Consider the following 22,167-nt stretch of genomic DNA (forward strand, 5'->3'; position numbering starts at 1 on the left):
CTCAAATGGAATTTGCCACATCAGTGGCAGAAATCCAAGGACTTGAGCCATCACCTACTGTCTCTCATAGTACATATTGGCAGGAAGTTGTATCAGGAGCAGTTGTGAGACTTAAACCCAGCCACTGTATGGAATTCAAGTGTTCCAAGCAGTGGTTTAAGCACTGAGCCAAACACTTGCTCCCTAAATTGGCTATTATAAAATTGTTTTAAACATTAACTGCCAATCTGCCCCGTGTGAGTGACGCCATGTGGTAATACGAATGAAGAACTCTGACATACCATTGTCTTACTGCCAACTTTATTTCTCTACTCCAATGGGGATTGCAGGAGATAAGTGATACTCTATATTTTCAGTCATCTACATTCTGTTCTTTGTAGTTCAGTTAATGTATCAACTAGAAATGGAATGGGCTGCATTTGGTAAAACATATGGTCAAGTATATCTTAAATATAGACATTGATTTTTTTGTATGATGAAGTCTAGATACAGGCAGTTTTGAGCAGTAATTTCTAGGATGCCATTAGAGGCCTGAAGTTCTGTCTACGTATTATTTGTAGTGAGTGGTACTTAACTTTATGACTCCAAGATGAGTGTAGGAAAAAGGAAGAACTTTTGCTTCTGAAGCTCTTTGTCTTGAACTTGCATTGTCTTCTCAAGCATTGACCAAAACTCTAGCCACTTGGTTCCCCTTGGCTGGTTTAGCGAGTTAACATCCTCCATCCTTTGTAATAGAAGGAAGCTGGGGGAAAGAATGTGGAATGTGTGTTGAGTGAACCAGCCTGTAGTATTTGCCACAATTAAGTATGCCTGCATCATCTTTTCTCCGTGATAAATGTTCTGTTTTGATCCTTTTGTTCTTTCTCCATTCCAAGTCTGTTCGTATTATGTAAGGTGACTTCTGAATGTTCATGGGAGATACATGATGGAAAACTTGTGCTTGGATTTAATGGGTCGTACTGAAAGAAATTTCATTCCTTTAATTCCATGTTTCGCAACTTCGTAAAGTCCGTTCCAATATGTGTGTGTGTGTACATTAGTATGCCCATGACAAATAATCTGTGTTGCACGCAACATTAATTAGGTTCTTGAACTTCCACATAAGCTTATGATTGTATTTCCTTGTAAACTCCAGTTTTAGCAAAACTCCTGTGAGCCAGAAACTCCCATTCTTATTATCGAAGCACCTTAGATGTCTCATTTATTAAGAATTGTTAGGTGACTTTACCCCAAAGCCCTCCTTTGCCCCATTGCTTCCTCTTAGTGACTTTCTAGGGACCAGTCCTCACCCCTGCCCTTGGGCAGTGAATGTCCATTTGCACATGCTGGGTTTAGAGCTGGGCCCCATTCTATACTGTGCTCTTTTCCTCTGTTGTGGTAGTCCTGAGTCAAATCTGCTGTTACCACTTGAAACATTGTCTACCTCTGCTTTTAACATTGGCCTAGCCAGAGTTTTACGTGTGTATATTGCTTGATGAATCACAGACACCCAGGATATGTGATTTGTTCCTATGAAGAGAAAAGCTTTCATTTTCCTCAGTATTTCAGAAGCTGGACTTTCTGACCCCTGAGAATAGTATGCAATAAAGCCCACAATAAGTTGTTCAATAAATGTTAACTGATGACTTTAAATGTGTAAGTAATTGTCACTTAGTGAAATATCGTCAGGAGACCGGGTTTTAGTTTGTCTTCCCATCTGTTCTTGTATTGGCAAAGGAAGTGCATTGAAGCAATATTTTTGGTGGCACTCATTTTGTTTGAACGCATTAGTAAGGGTGGAGTCTAGAGATTTAATAGCTGGAAAGATTGTAGAAAACCCTGTAACAACTGTTTCCATATAGTAATTTGAGTGAAAGCCAGATAACAGCTAGCTGTTGGAAGGACTCCATGGTAAGAGCTTTCAAATGGACCTGAAAAAAGCAAAAAAGGTGTAAGTGTGTGGTAAGCGGAGAAACCTTTTTAGGGAAACAGAGGTCTGGCTGAGGCAGGAAGTGATGAAGCAATGCCTCCTGGAGCCTGCTAGACACTGAAAGCCCTGAAGGTAGTGGGGTGGGAACTGGATCTACCCAGAGGCTTCTGTTAGGGCTGAAAGGAGCTCTGCTTGGGCTGTTGGCCTAGAGGGCTTTGGATCCCTAAGATGGGGACTTCTGGTTATTCCAGAAATGCTAGGCAATTTAAAAAAAAACCAAAATGTGTGGCAAACCTACCTACTCACAACAGAAATCAAAAACCAGGTGTGGAGATAGCACAGCAGTTTGTGACCTCTGGTCTGTGTTTACGGGAAAAGTAATTGAAAGAGATGGGAGCTTTTGGAGAAACATCCGTTATGTTGAAATTTTGAGGAGATGAGATGGGAGAAATAGGGAAGGTGAGAAAGCGAGGCCGAAGCAGAAATGTTAGCATTGAGGAAAATGTGGTCAAGACTTTGTACAATTGACAAGGGAGAAACAACAGGTTAGCATGAAAGCAGATGAGGAAATGTACTGCTATTTTTCATTTTTCAAGTAGGTTTTCCACAGATTCTCTGTGAGAGAAAACAGTAAGCTTGAAATAGGTAGTGTCAGCCATATTACCAAGGATATATATATATATATTTTTTTTTTCAGTCCAACCAAGTGAAAGCACGCAATGATTTAAAAGTGAACTGTCAGTTTGGTTATGTGGACAAGTTTATGGAAATATAAAAATCAAATCACATTTGATCAGTTTTAGCAGTCTAATTATAAAAAGTTAAAATTTAATTAAACTGACTGTACCCTAGAGAGTCTGGGAATGTATGTTCGCTGGAGAAAAGAGGATGGGGAAGTTGATTAATTAATCAATTTAAAAATAGAATCGAAAGAGACCAGGCTAAACTTACAAATTTGTGTGGTTCTGTGACTTCTGTTAATAGTTGAGTTACCTATACGTTGATTATAAATAACAGGAAAGCAGTGACTAAACGTTAAGAGCCAAAAAAGACTGGTATCTGTGGTTCTGGTAGTGACAATGACCTGTTTGGCAGGGAGACCAGCAGGAAAGCACTTGCCTTGGTTTGGTGTGGTTCCAGTTCGAATATGCAAAAGATGGCATGGATTATCAGAAGCTGAGGGCCCCTTTAGTGACTAGATACCTTGCTGAAATTTAAGTTCTTCTGCAGATAAGAACAACACATACATCACTACTAAGGTGGAAGAAGCTTTTGAATGAATTGACTGAAAAGAAAATGAGAGGCTAAATAACAAATTCAAGAATTGGAAGTGAAGAAAAGGGTCGAGACTGTTCCAGTATGCTGACTTGGCATTTGATTCCTCTGTGTTCCCTTTCTTTGGCCACTGTCTTACTTCCCTATCCCTGGTCTCCTTGTACATTTCCCCAAGCTTTAAGCCCCAGGCTTGTGTCAGCATGAAGCAGCAGGTAGCCTGGAAGCTTCCGTGTGTGGGGTGAATTGTGTTTATGGCTCTAAAGACTTTCGGGTAGTTCTTGTAGTTTCAACTAAATTGCCGAGGAACGTAGAGCCAACTCATCAAATCTGGTAGAGGACATAGAGTGCCTTGTTAGAGGATGGAAAGAAAGCAGGTCAGATTGGATCACTCTCCTGGCCAAGCTTTGCAACACGTTCCTGGGTCTGTGGATGCCATAAGGTGGACTGGATCAAGCCAATAGACCTTTGGAAGCATTTTATCATCCCTCATATAATGAAGCCAATGACATCTCAGAATTGTCAAAATCACTGGCGTGACACCCTCAGAACGCTCTTCTCCACATTGGGGTCTCTAAGGTGTCATCAAATGATTGTCTCCATCCCTGGGTGCTGATACAGTTTGACAGCAAGGAGTATCCCACTCATCTGCCTTCCCTTCAGAGACAGGAGAAAAATCTGAAACATTTGTGGCACCCACCTTCCTGCATACCTTGGCTCTCCCCACCCTAATTAGAGACTCACATGGGTGTGTGCCCCTCTCAACTATGTAAACAACATTAAAAAGAAAATTTTAAAAATTCACCTGAGGGAAAAATCCAGGCCCCAGCAATGGCCCATAAGACATGCAGGCTCTCAAAGCCCCTTAATATTGGCCATTTGTTTCAGAAGTCGCCTTTTACCACAGCAACTAATAATGAGCAAAACTAATTTGAATCTCAGCTTTCACACTGTTGCTAAGAAGTAGTGAGATTTTGCTGGGGAAGGCAGTGTGAGGGGATGGAGCTAGTAGGCAGGACTGGAGCAGCCCTCAGCCGGGATTTTATACTCTTTTATTTCACAATTGAATTTCTCAAAAAAAAAAAAGTTTTTGGATGATAACTTGCTCTCTTCTTCACAAAGTTTGCACGTTTTCTGTCACTGCACCTACTTTACCGTTTTTCCTCATTTGGAGAAAGAGTTTTAAGGAATCACTGGTGGCAAATAAGTAATAGCATTTCACATCTGGAAGCATAATTTGATAGTAATTGCAAATTTGCAGACTGGGCTTTTGGTAGTTCATGCACGTATGAATGTGTAATTCCTATTTATTTGTGTGTGGATTTATTTTACCCTGATTCAAGTAAAGCTGTATGTTGATTGATGATGATGTTTTAATGAGTTCAGATTTTTAAAGATCTCAATTATATCTAAAAACTTATGAGCCAAGTATGGTGTGTTCATGTTCCTCTTCTCAAATAATTTTTTGAAGATACATTCCCAAAATTTCATCTGTTCTTCAAGAGTCTGCAATAATTCCAAACTTCCAAAGACTGGACATTGTAGCTTCATTTGTTTACAAGCCAACTCGATTTAAATTACTAAGTTTATTTAAAATTGCATGAAGGTGTTAGTTTAAGAGCCACGGTTCTTGTCTGTTCTAATGACTTTGAGCTAGCAAAATAGTACTTGTCATACAGAGGGTTTTCCTTGGAGTATTCTAGAAAGAGTGACGCTCGGGAATCAGAGATGTATGCGTCGTAGTATATTTTACAGTCTGTCTTGCTCCTATAATTAGAAGGATGTGGGAAGCTTGTTTTATTTGGAAAATTATTAAGATTGACATACAGCAGTAGTTGAATGGGCCAAGCACTGAGTTCGGAGCTGTACTAAAAAATACATACTTTGTCCCAATGTTACTATCACTCATGATCACTTGGGAGATTTGTTTTGTTTTGTTTTGTTTTTTTCTGGGCAATAGAGTTGGGAAAAAACAAAGGCCATAGCACTGTTATATCTGCAGGTTAATCTCTAGCTGGCTGCTTCTCTGCACTCATTATGTTTATGAGGTCAGTTTTATTCTTTCTACCTAAGAGATAAGCATACGGAAGCTTTGGATCTTTCCAGCAAGTCTCCACAAGCCACTGGGAAGCTGTTCCGAAATACTCCTTATTGCAGGCTCTGCATCTCAGTTCAGGCAAGGATAGCAGATTATGGTATTATCAAGAGGCAGAAACTAGTTGTAAAATTGAACTGTGAAAGAGCTTGATGTTTTTCTTTGTAGAACACCTACATTTTCCCATGACTGTAACATGCTGAGGTAGTTTTGCCTATTTTTGCCAGAGCATGTCCAACATGTGTATGTTTCACTGAAACTTGATCATTCCTTTTGTTCCTCTTTTTTTGTTTTTTGTTTTCTCCTGTTTTTCCTCTATTTCTGAATTCGACACATTTTGTTACTACCTTCCACAGAGTGAAAGTCAAAATTGTTCCAGGAATATTTACCAGAGTTGAGAACTCCATAGGCTGTTCAAAGGGAGCGGGGACAAAATAAGCCTGATTAATTGTTTTATGCTTCAGAATAAAAAGTGAATGGATCATCTCTTCAGTGGTTGGCAATCCAACTTGTGGGGGTAGATGTTTTCAAATTTCCCCTGGCCCTCCACTGTCTAGATTTCTCTGCTTTTAGGCTAGATGCTATTAGGTTAGAACCAGCTCTGGGTAAAACATTGCAAGTTATGAAGAGGACTGTGGCCTTCAGCATTTTGATCCTTCTGCTTTCTGCCAGCTGCCATGGAAACGTGGTGTAACTTGTTTCTTGAACAGTCACACTCATCTTGAGTTCCGGCTGGGAGAGCCAGTGAGCTCATTACAACTTGGATCCAGGTCCTGGAAACCCAGCTCCCAGAGGAAGTAGAGGCCAGCCTCCCACGGGGCAGGAGGGTGGGGGGCTTAGCTTGCTTCCCCCCCTACCCCCTTGCATACTTGAGCTGTGCAATCATCTGCAGTTTGAGCCTGGGACAATGGCACATTGTTCGCAGCTGTCTTGAGTGCTGAGGATTCTGTGCATCCTACACACTTTTCACAAGGCTGACTTATCTGTTCCAGCTGTAAGCCAGAGGGAGTGGTGCTGCAGAGCCTAGCAACACATGTAAACTTGAACAACATAGGCAGTGAACTCCCTTGAGGAAGAAAGACATTTAGGGCACCAGAGCACTGCTGTGAATTGTAGATAGCTCCGCAATCTCAGTTCATGTGGATTCCGTACCCTTACAATGCACAGGAAGTGGTCACCACGCTGCTTTGTTCTCATGTTCCTGAAGCACTGTTTGAGAACAGTTGGATTATCACGTATAGAAAGCTGGTGGTCGTCCTAGGCTGGTTTGCTTCAGCAGGTTGGAAGTGCACTGGGGAAGTGTCAGAAAATATTACCTAGAGGCCAGATGTGTCATAGTTTCAAGTCTTCAAGGCAGGAAAGTGTGAACTGCCTTTGAGAAGCCGTGAGCATTGCTAGAACAAGAACGGTTTGGATGCGCTGTCGGCTGTTTTGCGGTGATCCATACCCTGAGAGAATCACATCATTCCTGCCTCTCCCACTTCTGGGTCCTGACATGAACCAAGACACTTGGGTGGAGCTTCTAATCTCATTTAGGCCATTTTCCTCCCACACCTAAGTTCTGAATAGGGCCAGGAAAATGGGCCAAGGGAACAGATTGGAGGTTGTAAGCAAGGAGTCTTGGTTTTATGAAAGGAAGGCAGTAGAAACTAAGCCTGTGAATGAAGAGATCATTGAAGAGGAGAATTAAAAAGAAAGGGAGAGAAAAGAAAAATATCGTGCCAATATTTTCTATGCAGATGTTTGGTTAACATATAGATCATAACATTTGTGTGTAAGTAACTGGAAGAAAATTTAGCGTTGGAGACAGCCCTTGAAAACTTCCAGGAACTGTTAAAGAGAAAGACAGTCTGATTAAAAGTGTGCTTCTCTGTATCTACCTATTCTGTAAAGGGCCAGAAGGATTCAGTTATGAACGCATGTATGAGAACCCTGCAGTAACAAGCATAGCAAAAGTCTCATACTGGTGAATGGTGTTAACACCAGTCTTAAGAGGATTATTGCCACTTTCCGGTAAATTGGCTGAGACCACCCAAGAAGGTAAACAGTGATGATTCAGGGAAAGAGACAAAGGAGGGAATACAGGGCAGTTAGAGGAACCCAGTTTTACTTAGCAGATAACCAGATCCTTGCGAGGGAATCTGTGAATCAAACCTTTCACGACACCCTTTGATGCTTTTATTTAATAGCCTTCATTTGCATTCATCATAAGCAGGAGATAAGCCAGTACATCCCTGAGCTGAGTTTTTGGTCTAAACTGGTCATTCATTGGTCATGAAATAATCTGTCCAAAGCCTACAAAATGGAATTTAGAAAGATAAAAAAAAAACAAAAACAAAAAACAAGTTTTTAGACAGCTTATGATTGAAGTTTAGTGATGTGGAGCAAGACACTCTTTAAAATTATTTTAATTGAAAGGCAGATTTACAGAGCTAGAGGGAGAGACAGAAAGATCTTTCATCTGCTGGTTCATTCCCAGAGTGGCTGCAACAGGCAGAGCTGAGCTGATCAGGAGCTAGGAGCTTTTTCTGTGTTTCCCAGGCAGTTGCAGGGTCACAAGGCTTTGGGTTTTCCCAGGCCTTGACCAGGTAGCTGGAAAGGAAGTGGAGCAGCCAGGACATGAACCGATGTCAGCACTTGGAGGCAGAGGATTAGCCAATTGAGACAACACGCTGGCCCCTGAACAGGACACTATCAATGTGGACAGTTAGGAAACTTGTGCATAGATGTCCGTGTGAATTACATGAGGAATTTGGTAAAATGTTGATCCTAATTTGTAGATTTGGGTAAGAAGTTAGATTCTGTATTTCTGAAAATCTTGAGAGGCTGATGCTGTTTGTTCCCAAACCACTTTGGCCAACAAGGACCCACGTAGATCCATTTGGTAGGTGTTAGTAGCCACCCATGGTGGGATGTAGACGACGGCTGCCAGGTGACAATGAAAGTTGTCCCTGAGCAAGCTCTGTCACACCCAAATATTTGTTAGTCATCTGAAATTCGGACCACTAGGAATCCAATGCAGCACTCCCGAACATTTTGGAATCCAGCCTAGGGCACCATTTCTAAAGATGGAGGGCCTGCTAGATTCTTCTTAAATCCTGTAAATGTAAGGGTGGGAGTATTTGTAAACCTTTTTCAACAGTCCTCCTAGTTTGCGAGCCAGTAATACCAACACAAGCCCAGCTAGCATTAATTAGGATAATTAATGAAACCCCTGGTGTAATAGAAGCTAAATATAACTGAGAAACTTATTACTGTGGCCACCTTTAGAGTGAGCTTTTTTGATGAATTGCTAGCCAGCCACCCCTGGAGTGTGCATTCCTGATTAAGGCAACTGACCGTTGTCACGGTGTAACTTTAGCTAACAAATACATACATCATATTGTACTTTCCACGTGAGGGTTTTTCAAACTCTCAAATTTACTTTATTAAAGCATAACTTAAACACCTTTAAATTCTTCTTCTTTTTTTAATTCTAAAGGCAAAGCAATAGCATCGTGGAGATAGAGAAACGGATCCTCCTCCATCTGCTGGTTCAATTCCCAAAGGACCCACAGCCAGGGCTGGGCCAGCCTGAAGCTCTGACTGGGTCTCCCATGTGGGTGGCAGGGACCCAAGAACTTGGGCCATCATCCTTTGTCTCCCAGGGTGTGTATTAGCAGGAAGCTAGATTGGAAGCAGAGGCCCTGGGGCTTACACCAGGTATTCAGGATGGGATGTGGGCATCCTAAGGGGCAGCTGAACATGCTGCACCAAAATGCTAACCCAGATCTTGACTATTCACATACACTCCTGTGGTTACACGGAGAAAGAAGATGCAACCTGGGTTCTTACACCCATGAAAGAACAATGCCTTAGGGACAAATTGGTGGGCAAAGCAAGATTTATTAAAGACAGAAACCTCTTGCCACAGTAATCACCAGTAGTGACTCTGAGAGAGAACCTTGAGGGTTGAGTCTTCTTGCAGCTTTGGGGAGAAAAGAACAGCAGCTAACAGTGGGGACAAAACTCATTAGGCCCAGAACTGTAATCTAGCTTGCTTAAAGCAAAAACCATTTGGAAAAGTGTGATTGGAAACTTCTTCCTTTTCCCTTGATAATTGCCCTGAAGGGCAGAGTTGCTGCTTCCTGGCTGTTCTGAGGGGTGGGGGTGGGGGGGAGATCACAGGCCAAGGGCAACTCCTCCTAATGGCCTGTTAGCTGCTATTCTCCTGATGAAACTAGAATGCAGGTGGTATTTTGGTTTTCCAAAGACAGCTTCTGGCGAGAAAGTGGCTTCTTCCACCCTTTTCATGTTAGGTGGGATCTAATTGTAGCTACAAGTTAGTTCCTTTAACTCCTTACAATGTAATTACCTTATCAACCAACTTAGGGAACATTTCCATAGGGAATATTTGTGTGCCTTTGAGATCAGTTACCTTAAGCCTACCCTAAGCTACCATCTAAATTCACTAAAAGGTGAGTTTGTTTTAGGATTTCATGCAAGCAAACCAAATACTCTATAGTGTTGTGTGTGTGTGTGTGTGTTTAAGATTTATTTTTATTGCAAAGTCAGATGTACAGAGAGGAGCAGAGACAGAAAGGTTTTCCGTCCAATGATTCACTTCCCAAGTGACCACAACGGCTCATGCTGGGCCGATCTGAAGCCAGGAGCCAGGAGCTCTCCCACATGGGTGCAGGGTCCCAAGGCTTTGGGCCATCCTTGACCGCTTTCCCAGGCCATGAGCAGGGAGCTGGATGGGAAGTGGGGCTGCTGGGATTAGAACCGGTGCCCATATGGGATCCTGGTGCGTTCAAGGTGAGGACTTTAGCCACTAGGCCACCACGCTGGGCCCCTCTATGGTGTTTGTTTTTTTTTTTTAACATTGATTTACATTGTTGTATTATAAGTATTAGCTCCCATTATTGTGGAGTAACAGGCTGTAGTAGTAACAGGCTAGTGTTCTATTATGCATGTATGTGTTATAAACATCTCCATATCTTTTTGTGACTATATTTTTACTACTTTGGGGGAAATATGAAGGAATAGACTACTTGCATCGTAAGAAAGATGTATGTTCAACTTCATAAGAATCTTCCAAATTGGTTATTGCAACTTCGCTGTTTCACAATTCCGTTAATAATGTGTGAGTTCCATGTGCACTGTGTCTTCAGCAATATATGAGTTTGCCAGTTCTTTGTTTAATTCTGCAGATAGTTGCAATTGTGGATATTGTTTTCTTCTTTCTACTGTAAGTGTAGGCTGTTTAGTCTCTTCCAAGACCATAAAGCTAATCTTGTTGACCTAAGTGACTTGCATACAGATTAAATTAAATTGCCATTTCCTAAACCCCTATTAGAATTAGTTTTGTAAAAAAAAATAGATTTAGTTTTGTGAGTGTGGTAGTTAGTCATGTTTGGCAGTATGCTTTTTTCTTTCTTTTATTCTTTTTTAATTTATTCATTCAGTCTGTCAATCAGAACTAGAGTCAGATTAGGCCAGTTTTTTTTTTTTTTAAGAGAATAGCTGTATATTGAAATGCTGGGAAAAACAGAGGGAAGTAGGTGATGGGGTTTTTATCTTCAAGGAGATTTTTTTTTGGAGCTAAATTCCTGAAACATATATACACAAGAATGCTAGCAAAGAAAAATGTGGCCCAGCCTATAGCAAGGCTTGTGTATTGTGTAGATTTGAATAAGGGTACCATCTAAATATAGTTGCCTGCCAGATAGCTTGCTAGACAGGTGACTGTAGAAACCACAGTAGCATAAATTGTCCACTTGTGATTCCATGTTGAAAATTAGAATGATTGCACCTGAGAATATAAAGAATATAAAATTACAGTTATTAGGAATAAGTCTATGGCATAAAGACTATAGCTAAAAATTATATATTGTATTGCAAAATGCTAAGAAAGTTAATGTTAAGTGTTCTCAGCTCAAAAATGATAAGTATGAAGCAATGCACATGTGGTAATTAGCTAGATTTATTCATTTGATAATGCATATAAATGTCAAAATATCTTGTACCTGAACTATATAACACATTGTCAATTTAAAAAAAAAGATGAAAATATTTATTTAAATTCAAATTATAGCTTACCATGCATTTCGTATATACAGGCATACACATATTTTGGACATAAAAAAATAAAATGAAACTCTTAACACTGTATATCTTTGAATTGTGGAATTATGAGTGATTTGTTTACTCAGCTTTATATTTTCCTAGTTTCTCACTGAGAGCATGTATTGGTGTTTGTAACCAGAAGATGTGTTGCCACTTGACCATCTGCATAGCTATTAATATGATTTCAGTATTATTATCAGTATGATCAATTATTCCTTGTTCTCTTTCCTCTGGTGCAGTGACGACAATACAGTAGACCCAGATCTGGGGTGGGGGGGCGGGGAAAGGTGTCTGTCCTGCTTTATCCCCTTGGGGACAAAGACCAGATGAATGTCCAGCAGTGGCTGCCACTGTCCTCCTTCTGGGACTTAGCTCTCCTGAATGTCCCAGGGAGAAGGAAATCTTTGCTTTTCCCCAACATCAACGGAATTCCACCTCTCAAATCTTGGAGCATAGATGCAAGATTTTGTCCTAGCCTATTTTTTGTGGTGGCTGTGGTTGGCAAATCATTAGGGGCTTTTGTGGGTGCTTCCTGATGAAATAACAAATGATCTTTGTTTGCCCCTTTTTTTCTCAGCTGACCTGAATAATGTCCGATTCTCAGCATACAGGACTGCCATGAAACTCCGAAGACTCCAGAAGGCCCTTTGCTGTAAGTCTCAACCTATGCATAAATGCCTGCATAATCTCTGTTTGCTTATTTAAAAAAAAAAAAAAGAGGGAGTTTGAGGACATCTTGGCTTGGTGAGGGCAGAAATAGCCGACAGAAGCCCTGTTGTACCATATGTTTCATTCTCTTAATGTATCTTTGGTGTGGTATTTACCGAAAGTGTTTTGTTATTTTGTTCGGAGCATTCCTGTTAGTGTTTCTCAGCTACTGAAACTAAATTGATAAGGATACTTTTCGTTTTTCTAATAGCATTGGTGTGCACAATTAAAATAACGAACCTTGGGTTATGTCCTCTCCAGTGCATCTGTCTCTTCATCTTAGGAAATATGCTTAGTGTGAGGAGCCTGTGATGTGGAGTGGCATCCAAGCCGGAGTGGAGACATGTGGTTTCTTAGGTTGAATGCCAGTGTGCAGATGAATGTGCTGTGATAGGGGAAAGATGATTCTACTGCTTTTCTCTTTTCTTTTTTACAGCCTACAAATTAGGCAAGTCTCTAAAACATTACATAGCTGCAACTTTGCATCAGACTTTCTCCATTATCAGCCAGCGAATTGCAGTCATGCTGTTTAATGCACATCTATATGCATTGCTGATAAGCCCGTGAAACAGGCTCTATCCTGAAGAGAATTCTAGTGTGATGAGGGCTACTCAGGATATCCATAAAATGTGGTGACTTAGATAATGTACACGTAATTTCATCAGGAGAATCTGCAATTGGTTAAAAGGAAAAAGGTGATTTTTTTAAGGCTTTTTGGGCATTTGAAGGAAAAGTGAAGCGACAGTTTGAATGTCCTGTGTTTAGTTGTGTGATGGTAGAATGGGGTTCCATGTGAACAGCTGGCCGTTGGGTGGAGTTCACAAGAGCTTTGATTGAAGTAACCTTGCCTATCAAATGAGTCCAGAAGGATACGGAGAGCTCAATCTATGAAGAATGTTCTGGCCAGAAGGAAGAACATATACCAAGCCTGGAGCCCAGACAAAGATGGCATACTCAGGAGCTGGAAATACTACCATGTGATTGAAGTATAGAACTCTCAAAAGGAGTGTTGTAGAATATTAGGACAGGAGACGAGCAGGAGGCCGATTGTGAAAGAGTTTTTAAACCCAGGCTCAAGAATTTAGGGGGTCACTGAGGGAGCTGTTGGAGGAATTTTGGCAAGGAAATGACATGATCACAGTTTTGCTTCAAAAGATGATTTGGTCCGTGAGATCAAGCAGATTATATTTGGCTGTCAAATCGAGGTATTGTATGACAGGAGAGAGACCCATTGCATTCATCGAAAGCAACAGCATGGTGGCCTGGATGAACAAAGGAGACATGAAGATAGGTGAGGGAATCTAGAAATATTTCGCAGGTGGATTTGATGGTTCCTTTGATGTGTCGGCTGGGAGAGAGTGGAGGAAGCCATTGAGGTGCTCGGCTTGGGCTACCTGCTGTCTCACAGAGAAGGGCATGAAGTTGTGTTGCTCAGGAGAAACACATGAACAGAGTTTAGCAAGTGGCAGCATGTAAACAGTGCTTGTAGCCGTGTGGAGGGTGAGATGGCTTGGCAAGAGTGTGGAGTAAGAAGAAAAGAGTTGTTTAAGGCGGAGGTGAACAACCCACAAAGGAATGGCCAGCAGGAAGCAGGGAACTAGTGAGGTCAAAGTGCCTTGTATTGCATAGAGAGAAAGAAGGGACCTGTCTCCAGGGACAGATGTTGCTGGGACACCCAGATGGAACTGGGAAATGTGCTCACAGGATTTAGTAATGTGGAGGTCTTCAGGATGTTTGGCGAGAGTTTAGAGGCATGATAGAGGCAATGAGTGAGCTTAGAAGCAAGTCACCAGTGAGGCTGTATGAATGGTTCTTGGGCACATTGAGTTATGAAGAGAAAGAAGGGTAGTTGCTCTCTGCAGGGTGCTCAGGAGTTAATGAGACACCTGAGTGTATCAGGGGGCCTTGGAAAGTTAGAGGACAAATGGTATCAAGAGGTAATGTGAAATTTCTGTGAGCATTTGGAATCTCCCAGGTATTTATATGAATATGAAAAGAAGGCAAGATAAAGCTTAAATGGTTGGCTCAAGAGGAGATAATAAAAGCCAACCTTTCAGCGCCCGGTACTGTGGCCTAGTAGTGAAATCCTCACCACTTATCCACCAGGATCCCATGCGGGCACTGGTTCGTATCCCAGCTGCTCCACTTCCCATCCAGCTCCCTGGCTTGTGGCCTGAGAAAGCAGTTGAGGACAGCCCATAGTCTTGGAACTCTGCACTCAGAGGCCCAAAAGAAGCTCCTGACTTCATATCGGCTCAGCTGTGGCCGTTGCAGCCACTTGGGGAGTGAACCAGCGGATGGAAGATCTTTATGTCTTTCCCTTCTCTCTGTGTATCTGCTTTTCCAAAAAAAAAAAAAAAATAAATCTTTAAAAACAACAAAGCCCTGACTTTTCAGAGATCTGTAGGCAGGCGATGCAGAGTCACAGCGAGGAGATTGTTCTTTTCTGCTGTCCTGGATGAGGCAGAGGGACAGTCAGAGCAAGTCCAGCTAGCCAAGAAGCCTGGCAGCAGGAAGCTGAGGATCTCCCCGTGTGAAAGTCTTCTGTTTTCTGTGGACAGTTGAAGGAGACTCCTGGTGATGCAGTTAACAGCCAAAGGGGATAAAGTTGAGAGCTGGCATTCTGGAAACCCAGGAGTCAGCTGAGTATTACAGAGCAGCATCCACCTGCAGGAGTGCAATTTGTTTTGTGGGTACACTCAGCAGTAAGGAGGTACATACTGATGTGCTAGGATAAGAAGGGGACAGCTAAGCAAGACAAGTAAGGATTTTGGCAAAAAGAGTGCCAGATGTACTGAGTATGACTTAAGAGAAGTTGTGAATTCATGTGCTAGCTGGTCATTAGGAAGGAGAGTGCTTGAGGGGCTAAATGTGTCAGGGAGGTGGAGGAAGATAGGGAAGAACCACGAGACCAAACAAGTTGCTGTCAGAACAAAGTAGAGCTAGACGCCATTTCAAAAGTGGGACGCTTCTGGGTAAATAGGTGTAGAATGCTTGAGCAGCTGGCAGCTGTGGAATAGGAATGAATTTCTATATAGATGAAATAGGAAAGTAGGGAAAGCATTTCGTTTTGCGGTTGGAAAGCTGATCAAGACATCTGTCCCACATTAGAGTGTTGGGTTAGATTCCCTGCTGTGCCTCCTGACTCCAGCTTCTAGCTGATGTGTGGCTTGGGAAGCGCTGATGATTGCTCAGGTAGTTGGCTTCCCATCCATCACCTGTGTGCTTCAGCCTGGTGTCACTGCAGTTATCTAGCAGTAACTAAGAGGGTGGGAGATTTCTCTGGACTCCCCGCCCCCTCAAATCAATGTTTTTTTTTTTTAAAGAAGAAATTAAGGAACTAATCAGAATGATGAACATGTCATTATGTCTATATTTAAACCATCTGAAATTGGGGTTAGAACTGGAGAAGACAAAGAGCTGTGAATCCAGTAACCAGATCTTCAGGAATGAAGAAGTTTGGCCAGAGGGCACTGCACAGTGTAGCAGTAAGATCTTTTTGGTAAGATTTATTTATTTGAAAGGAAGAGTTAGGGAGAGACAAAGAAGGTGCTGCCATCAGCTGGGCCTGGCCGAAGCCAGGGAGGTGTGGAGCTTCGTCTGCTCTCCCATGTGAGTGAAGAGGCCCAAGGATTTATACCATCTCCCAGGTCATGAGCGGGGAGTTGGATCAGGAGTAGCCAGGAGTTGAAGCAGTGCTCACAGGTGATGACTTTACCTGCTGTGCCGTCATGCCAGCCCCAGCAGTAAGATCTTTAAGGGGTTATTACATGGAGATGCCTTTCTTCTTCATCTTGTTATCTCCAGTGTTTAGCACAAAAGCTGGCAGAAGTTTAGCCCAGTGTTTTCCTGGAATGAATGCATGAGTGAAAGTAAATCGACGCTCCCATTTCCTTATAGCTTATAGCCTAAATTGTTCTTCAGCTGCATAGCTGCCAAGTTTAAATAGTTTAGAGCTCCAAAGGCCTAGGATTTGCTTAGGGACCTGTTAGTGTACCATTGCCAAGACAAAGCAGTTTGAGGTAGGACAGGGTCCAACCTGTTCTCATCCTGCCCCATCCAGGAACAGTACTTGCCTTCAGTAAAAGGGTACTTGTGAATTGCTTATTATAATTGGTTCCAGCACATTAGTGTTAAACCCTGAGCTCTGAAATGTAGGTGACATGGAATATCTTGTGAGGACTGTGACCGTCAGTGTAAGCCTTGTTCTGTTTTCTGCTTAAGAAGCAATTCTATACGTATATTTGGGGTTTTTGTTTCTCATTGCAACTTACATTAAAATTTCTGGTAAACATTTGGGAAATGGGTAAGGTAGATACTAAATAAAATGCTGGCCAGTTGAGGCGACAACTTTGACACAGGTAAGCTCTGTGATATTTCACTTTTAAACAGGTGTGAAATTTTCAAAATTTCCCCTCTGACTTTACTCCCATGAAAAACTTCAGGTAGTATATTTACAGTAAATACTGACTTCTCACGAATGCTAGAAGGCTGCCATTTGTACTAAGAATATTGAGTGAAGAGTTCGCAGTGTGTTCATTATTGAAAGCGTGTCATCACATTGCTTAACTAACTTGTTAGCAGATAATTTAAGAATTTCCTGTTAACTTTGTTTGCTTAGGTTTATCTTCAAGCCTTTTGGCCTTGCTGTGCTTGCAAAGTGATGGGAAAGGACTATTGTCTATAGTACAGGCAAATAAAACTTGTCCTGGCTAGCTTTTTCTACAAAGGCTACTTTGAACTTTTTGGGAAAAAAAAAAGTAGTCCTGTCCTTTTATTTCTTTTAAAAGATTTATTTATCTGAAAGACACAGAGAGAGGGATCATTCTTCAGCTGATTGGGGCAGTGCTGGGCAGAGCCGCAGCCAGGAGCCAGGAGCTTTCTCTAGGTCTCCCACATGTGTATAGGGGCCCAAACCCATGACCACTTTCCACTGCTCTCCCAGGCATGTTATTGGAGAACTGGAGCTCAAGTGGAGCGGCTGAGACTTGAATTGGCACACCAAAGAGATATAGTGTCACAGGGCCAGCTTAACCCATTGTGTGACAGTGCTGGTCCTATTACGAACTTTTTAGTGAAAATCCATGATTTTGATCCATGATTTCCTGATGCCAGTGAAGAGTTTGAATTGCAGATGCTTTATGGAGAGTTTGCACTGCCACCTCTGTTAAGCATTTTATTTTATTTTATTTTTTCTTCACTTCCCCATCAAGGTTTCAATATTGCAAAATACACAATAATACAATTTTATCCACTATGGCAAATTTGCTATTTGAGAGCATTGCTAGCGGCCTATAATGTCCCCCATTTGTAATCAGTTTAATGTTGCATGACACCCTACTGCCTTTCAGTGTATTGTGAATGAAAATTAAAGTCGCTAGAAAAGCAGGGACGAAGAGAAAAAGCTTGATGAAAAGTTTAAGCTGCTCAATACAATTGAAATTGGTAAAGATATTTTAAGCATAGGTATGTGGCTTCTCAAACCAAAAGTAAAGCCTACTTTGAAGACCAGTAAAAATGCACTTAACCGAGCAAGTGCCTTTACTTGGAGAAGGTGGGAGATAACCCAAACAATGGGTCTAAATATACTGCACTTGGTAAGTCTGACAACTAAGCTACAAACAGCAGGAAGTGGAGCATAACTTGCCTCAGTTTCCCAACAAAATCATACATCACGGAGTTGTGGTACACCCTGAAGTCGTCTGGTTCTAGCCTTGTCTTCACTGTGACAAACCAGGGGAACAGTGTCCTCCCTTCTCCACTTCACCTTTTGATGGCACACCAAGAGTGGCAGTAGACAGAGTTCAGTTGCCAAAGAAGACTACAAGACCATGGTGATTTTAAAGCAGTGTCCACTACTAGAGAAACAGCTAGCATATAGCAGCCCCATTCAAGGTAGACTATGAATCCACAGGCTACCCAGGTCCCACAAGAATGATGTCTGGGAGGGGCAAAAAGCTTTGGAGAATTTGAGTTAAGATATGTTTCTTTTAGCACACGACAGTTTGGGAATCCACAAATAATGTGCATTTTCCATGAACTTTTCCATGAACCCCTTGTCTAATAATAATTTTGTTGCTAGCATGCAGAAACCCACCTTTTCCATATGCTGTGGTGCTGCTTGTAGTTTCACAGAAAAGTTAAAGGCCATGTCTTTTTTTTTCCATGAAAATTATACCAAGGACATAGCCAGGTGAACTGTCTCAATTGCCATGATTTGACAGCTGTCTTGGTGCCCCCTACCCCCACTCCCAAACCAGGAATCCCATCATCAGACCTGTGTATCCCCAGGAGAAATAATGTAAAATTTGTTCTCTATCTGATTAGTAGCACACAGGGAAAGAGTGATGAGCCCTTAGTCACAGTTTGGAAGTTGAGGGAGAGTCAGCCATTCAAGGCAGCTTAGCATCCGTAGGCTTTCTCCTGAAACTGATTGCTTTCAAAGCGCTTTTCTCAAAACAGGAGGTCCTTTTAGTTCATTTCTCATTTAAGACACATCCTACCTGGCCTGATATTCCTAGCCCAGCTCCTAACTTTCCCAGCTTTATTTCAAATGGTCCCAGCATTCTCTAGACAACAACAAACATGATGTTGCCATCAAGGTTACATCTTGGATGTAAGTACTGAAACATAACTGCAAGGCACCACAATGTCTTTTCGGAATTGTCTCTTTAAGGGCAAATGGTCTCACGGGTTTAGCCCATTTGTACGGTGATGATTGCTCCTGGTTCCTTTGGTTGGAACCCCAGCTACAGGCATGCAAGAGTGCAGTTCAAGTGTAAGGGATTGTGAACTTTAGCTTTTGCTGACAATGTAGGAATTGATTTGATTTTTTTTTTTTTTTGGTTAAGCAGCTATGGAATCAGTTTGCAGTTTCCTTCTAATCCATTTTATTAACTCCTTTGTCTTACTCTATCATTTCCAGGTTGTACTAGGAAGCTGTAGTATCACTAATCAAGCTTTAAGATGAATTTGATTTACTTGAAAGGCAGAGTTACAGGGAGAGAGATCATTAATCCAGTGATTCACTCCCTAAATGTCTGTGGTAGTTGGAGCCAAGCAGCCAGGAGCTTCTTCCATATCTCCCACATGGCTACAGGGATATAAACATTTGGACTATCTCCTCCTGCTTTCCTAGGCACTTTAGCAGGGAAAGGGATGAGAAGTAGAGCCCTCAGGTCTGGAGCTGGCGCCCTTGTGGGATGCCAGTGTTGCAGGTGGCAGCTTTATGTGCTATGCATAGCCCCATCAGCCATCAATCTTAGAGCCCTTACGTGCTGCTTCAAAGTGAAGGTAGCCTAATGACTAGCAGAAATGCACCGTTTTCATCTTTCATTAGGATTATCTTATTTCTTAGTGTCTTTGCAAAATAAATGACTTATTTTTAGCTAAGAATAAGTTGAATGTCTTCTGACATCTTGCTTCTGCCAATGACTTGCCCAGATAGTAGCAGTTACAAAAGGTTCAATTGCTAGAAAGGATCCACAGAACCCAACTGACAGTGCTTGAAAATGTACAGTCCAAGACAGGAGAAGGATGCAATGATTCAACAGCATTAGAACCAGGATATGCATCCCAGTATGGGAGCAGAGGGACCTGGTGTAAACTCTCATTCCCCTCTCTCTGCAAGGGCCACACAGGGATACATTTTCTCTCGCATTAGGACCCACTGATGTGGGCACAAAGCACCGCAGAAGTGAAGGAGCACAAATTGGAGTCTCAGCTAGTTGCTCATAGCACAGCATATCGGTAAGTTAGGCATTTAGCCAGCTCCAAACCCAGTTAAGTCTGTGGTTCTCACTGAGACCAGGTAAAAATGGTCATTGTTACTATTAGCAGTAAACATTGGCGGTGACCTTTAGCCCATGGTTGTACATCAGCACAGCAAGCCGCTTCTTTCCATTGCTTTGGCAGGCGTTCTGCACTGTGTAGATGTTTTAGTGAAACATCTCATGCCGACTCCCAAGCCTCTAGGGGTTACCTGTCAAAACGCAGATGCCTACATCAAAGTGCGCTGTTTTTTCTTGCTGTACAAAGATTCCTTTGGAAAGTCCTTCAGCCTTAAATGTAAACTGCCCATAGAATGGCATGAAGTCAACAATCGTTGCCTCTTCCCAGGTGTACCTTCTGACTGGGCAAGAAAAGCCCACAAACGCATGTTTCCCCGCTCACTCCCTCTTTCTCTGTTGGATCCCATGGCAATGCAGAATATCCAGGTTGAAGTAGGATGAGCATGGGGTTGTGAGGGTATCATGAGAATGTTAGTGCTCATGAGTATGCAGTGCAGAATGGTCCTCCTCATTTCTGAAGTCCAGAAGGCTGCCTCGTGCCCTCAGTATCCGTGTCTCAAAGAAAGCAGCAAACCTTGGTATCCTGTCTTAACACCCAGAGCAAGTAACCATGTGTCTGCTCACATTTTCCTCAATTCCCAAACAATGCTCAAGGTGCTTCCTGTCTCTGGAAGTCTGTGATTCTAGAAAAGGACAAAACCAGTCATTTTCCTGAGCTCCTCATTGTGGCATACACGGAAGGGAATAGAGTTAGCATTTGAGGGTCACTGCCACATGGTCTGTGTTCTTCAGTGCTGTTGGAGGCAATCGTATGCTTTGTAAAAAGATTTAAAAAGAAAGACTTTTGAAAGAGGTGCTATATTAGCATGTTTGATTTTTGTGTGTCTTTAAAATATATATATACATCTCAATGAATGCACTAAAAGAATACACACAAAAAGTTGATGCCAAGGTGCATCATCTTGTAAACCTCTTTTCCATGAGCATTTTGAATCCTCATAAAGATACATATTTTAATGCAATTCCTAGCTTGAGGTAAAAGGATAATTTTAAAAAATTGTATCTGCTGTTTGCTTATTGAGGCTTTCAGAAATAGCTACCCATTATGCTTAATTTTTCATCAAGGAAAAACTGTATTCAGTGTATCCTTTAAGCTGTTCTTTTGGAAAAGTGAGTATGTGTGTAGCAATGAAATAGTCCCTATAGGCATTCTCCCCTCTTTTCAGGTCCCTAGCATGGGCACCGCATGCCTAAATGGAAGTCCCTTAACAATTGCTTTGTGTTCATGGGAATCTGTTTGCTGTGTGTGTTTGTGGAAATGTATTCTTTCGTCTTGTGTGATGGATGACTCTTGTGTTTAACCACATCCAGTTTGAGCAGAACATGCTGTGCAGTATTTCTCTCCTAACTATGTCATCTTCTGCTCCTGTTATTTCAGGGCAATTGCTTTGCTCCCCTCTGGAGCTATTTATATTCCAAATTTTCTGTTCAGTGTGTTACCCGTTCACCTGCACAGAGATAAGAGAAGACCCAATAAAATGAAATTCATGCAATTTTGCGGTTCCCATCACATGAGTAGGTTAGACACTAAATACAGTCATGCATCTAAACATCCCGCTTGTTAGTTCTTACATCTTTGGATCCAAACCCAAGTTTTTATAATGATTAAAGCAGAATAACAAAAAAGAAAATAATGAAAAAATATAAAACTGCCCATAGCTCCCCTCGTTATATCAGGACATATGTTGGGAACATTGGTGTTGGCAGGAAATCTTTTCCTCTCTTCCCGTTGTGGAACTGCAGAGCTGCATTTCTGAATGATCTCAGTACTTGCTCTGGAAAATGTACTCCCTGTGGAAGTCAGAAGAGAGGATGCAAGCAGACTCTTTTTATCTCTCTGGTTCTTTCTTTCCTCTCTTACTCCCCATTCAGTTTTTGCCCTCCTCCTGTCCTCCTGGCTTGCTTTGTTATGTTTGAATTCATTCTGCTTTTGCCCACCTGACTTTTCAAATCAGTCTCCCGAGTTATGTTTTTCTCTACAACTTTAAACAATCTGAGCTTCCGTGAAAAGAGGTCATTTCTCCAGTACATGCAGTCAATGACAGGCTGCCTGAGTAAAGGTGAGGCCATAGGATTCTATCTCCTAAGATGTCAGACGCATCTTCTTGAGGGTAAACACACTGTGGTAGAATCAACCACATTTCTCAGAATGGATTTCCATCATTAAGCAATGCATGATGATATGTTTTTCAATAAATCTTTTTTAAACATTATTGTTATTTTGA

At 41.8% G+C, this 22,167-nt stretch overlaps 1 protein-coding gene across 8 annotated transcripts in view; it reads left to right on the top strand.

Annotated features, from left to right (window-relative positions):
• The window catches only part of DMD (dystrophin), a 1,921,612-nt gene that overhangs the window by 1,808,890 nt on the left and 90,555 nt on the right, over positions 1 to 22,167 (top strand). For all 8 annotated transcript variants that reach the window (XM_041000021.1, XM_041000029.1, XM_041000033.1 and 5 more), the window contains one exon: positions 11,962 to 12,036. In XM_041000021.1, the coding sequence (XP_040855955.1) occupies positions 11,962 to 12,036 (75 nt within the window). The remainder of the gene's footprint in view (positions 1 to 11,961; positions 12,037 to 22,167) is intronic.

This window comes from Ochotona curzoniae, unplaced genomic scaffold, assembly GCF_017591425.1.
Source record: "Ochotona curzoniae isolate NIBS_2020 unplaced genomic scaffold, NIBS_Ocur_1.0 contig_1274, whole genome shotgun sequence".
In the NCBI taxonomy this organism is placed as follows: domain Eukaryota; kingdom Metazoa; phylum Chordata; class Mammalia; order Lagomorpha; family Ochotonidae; genus Ochotona; species Ochotona curzoniae.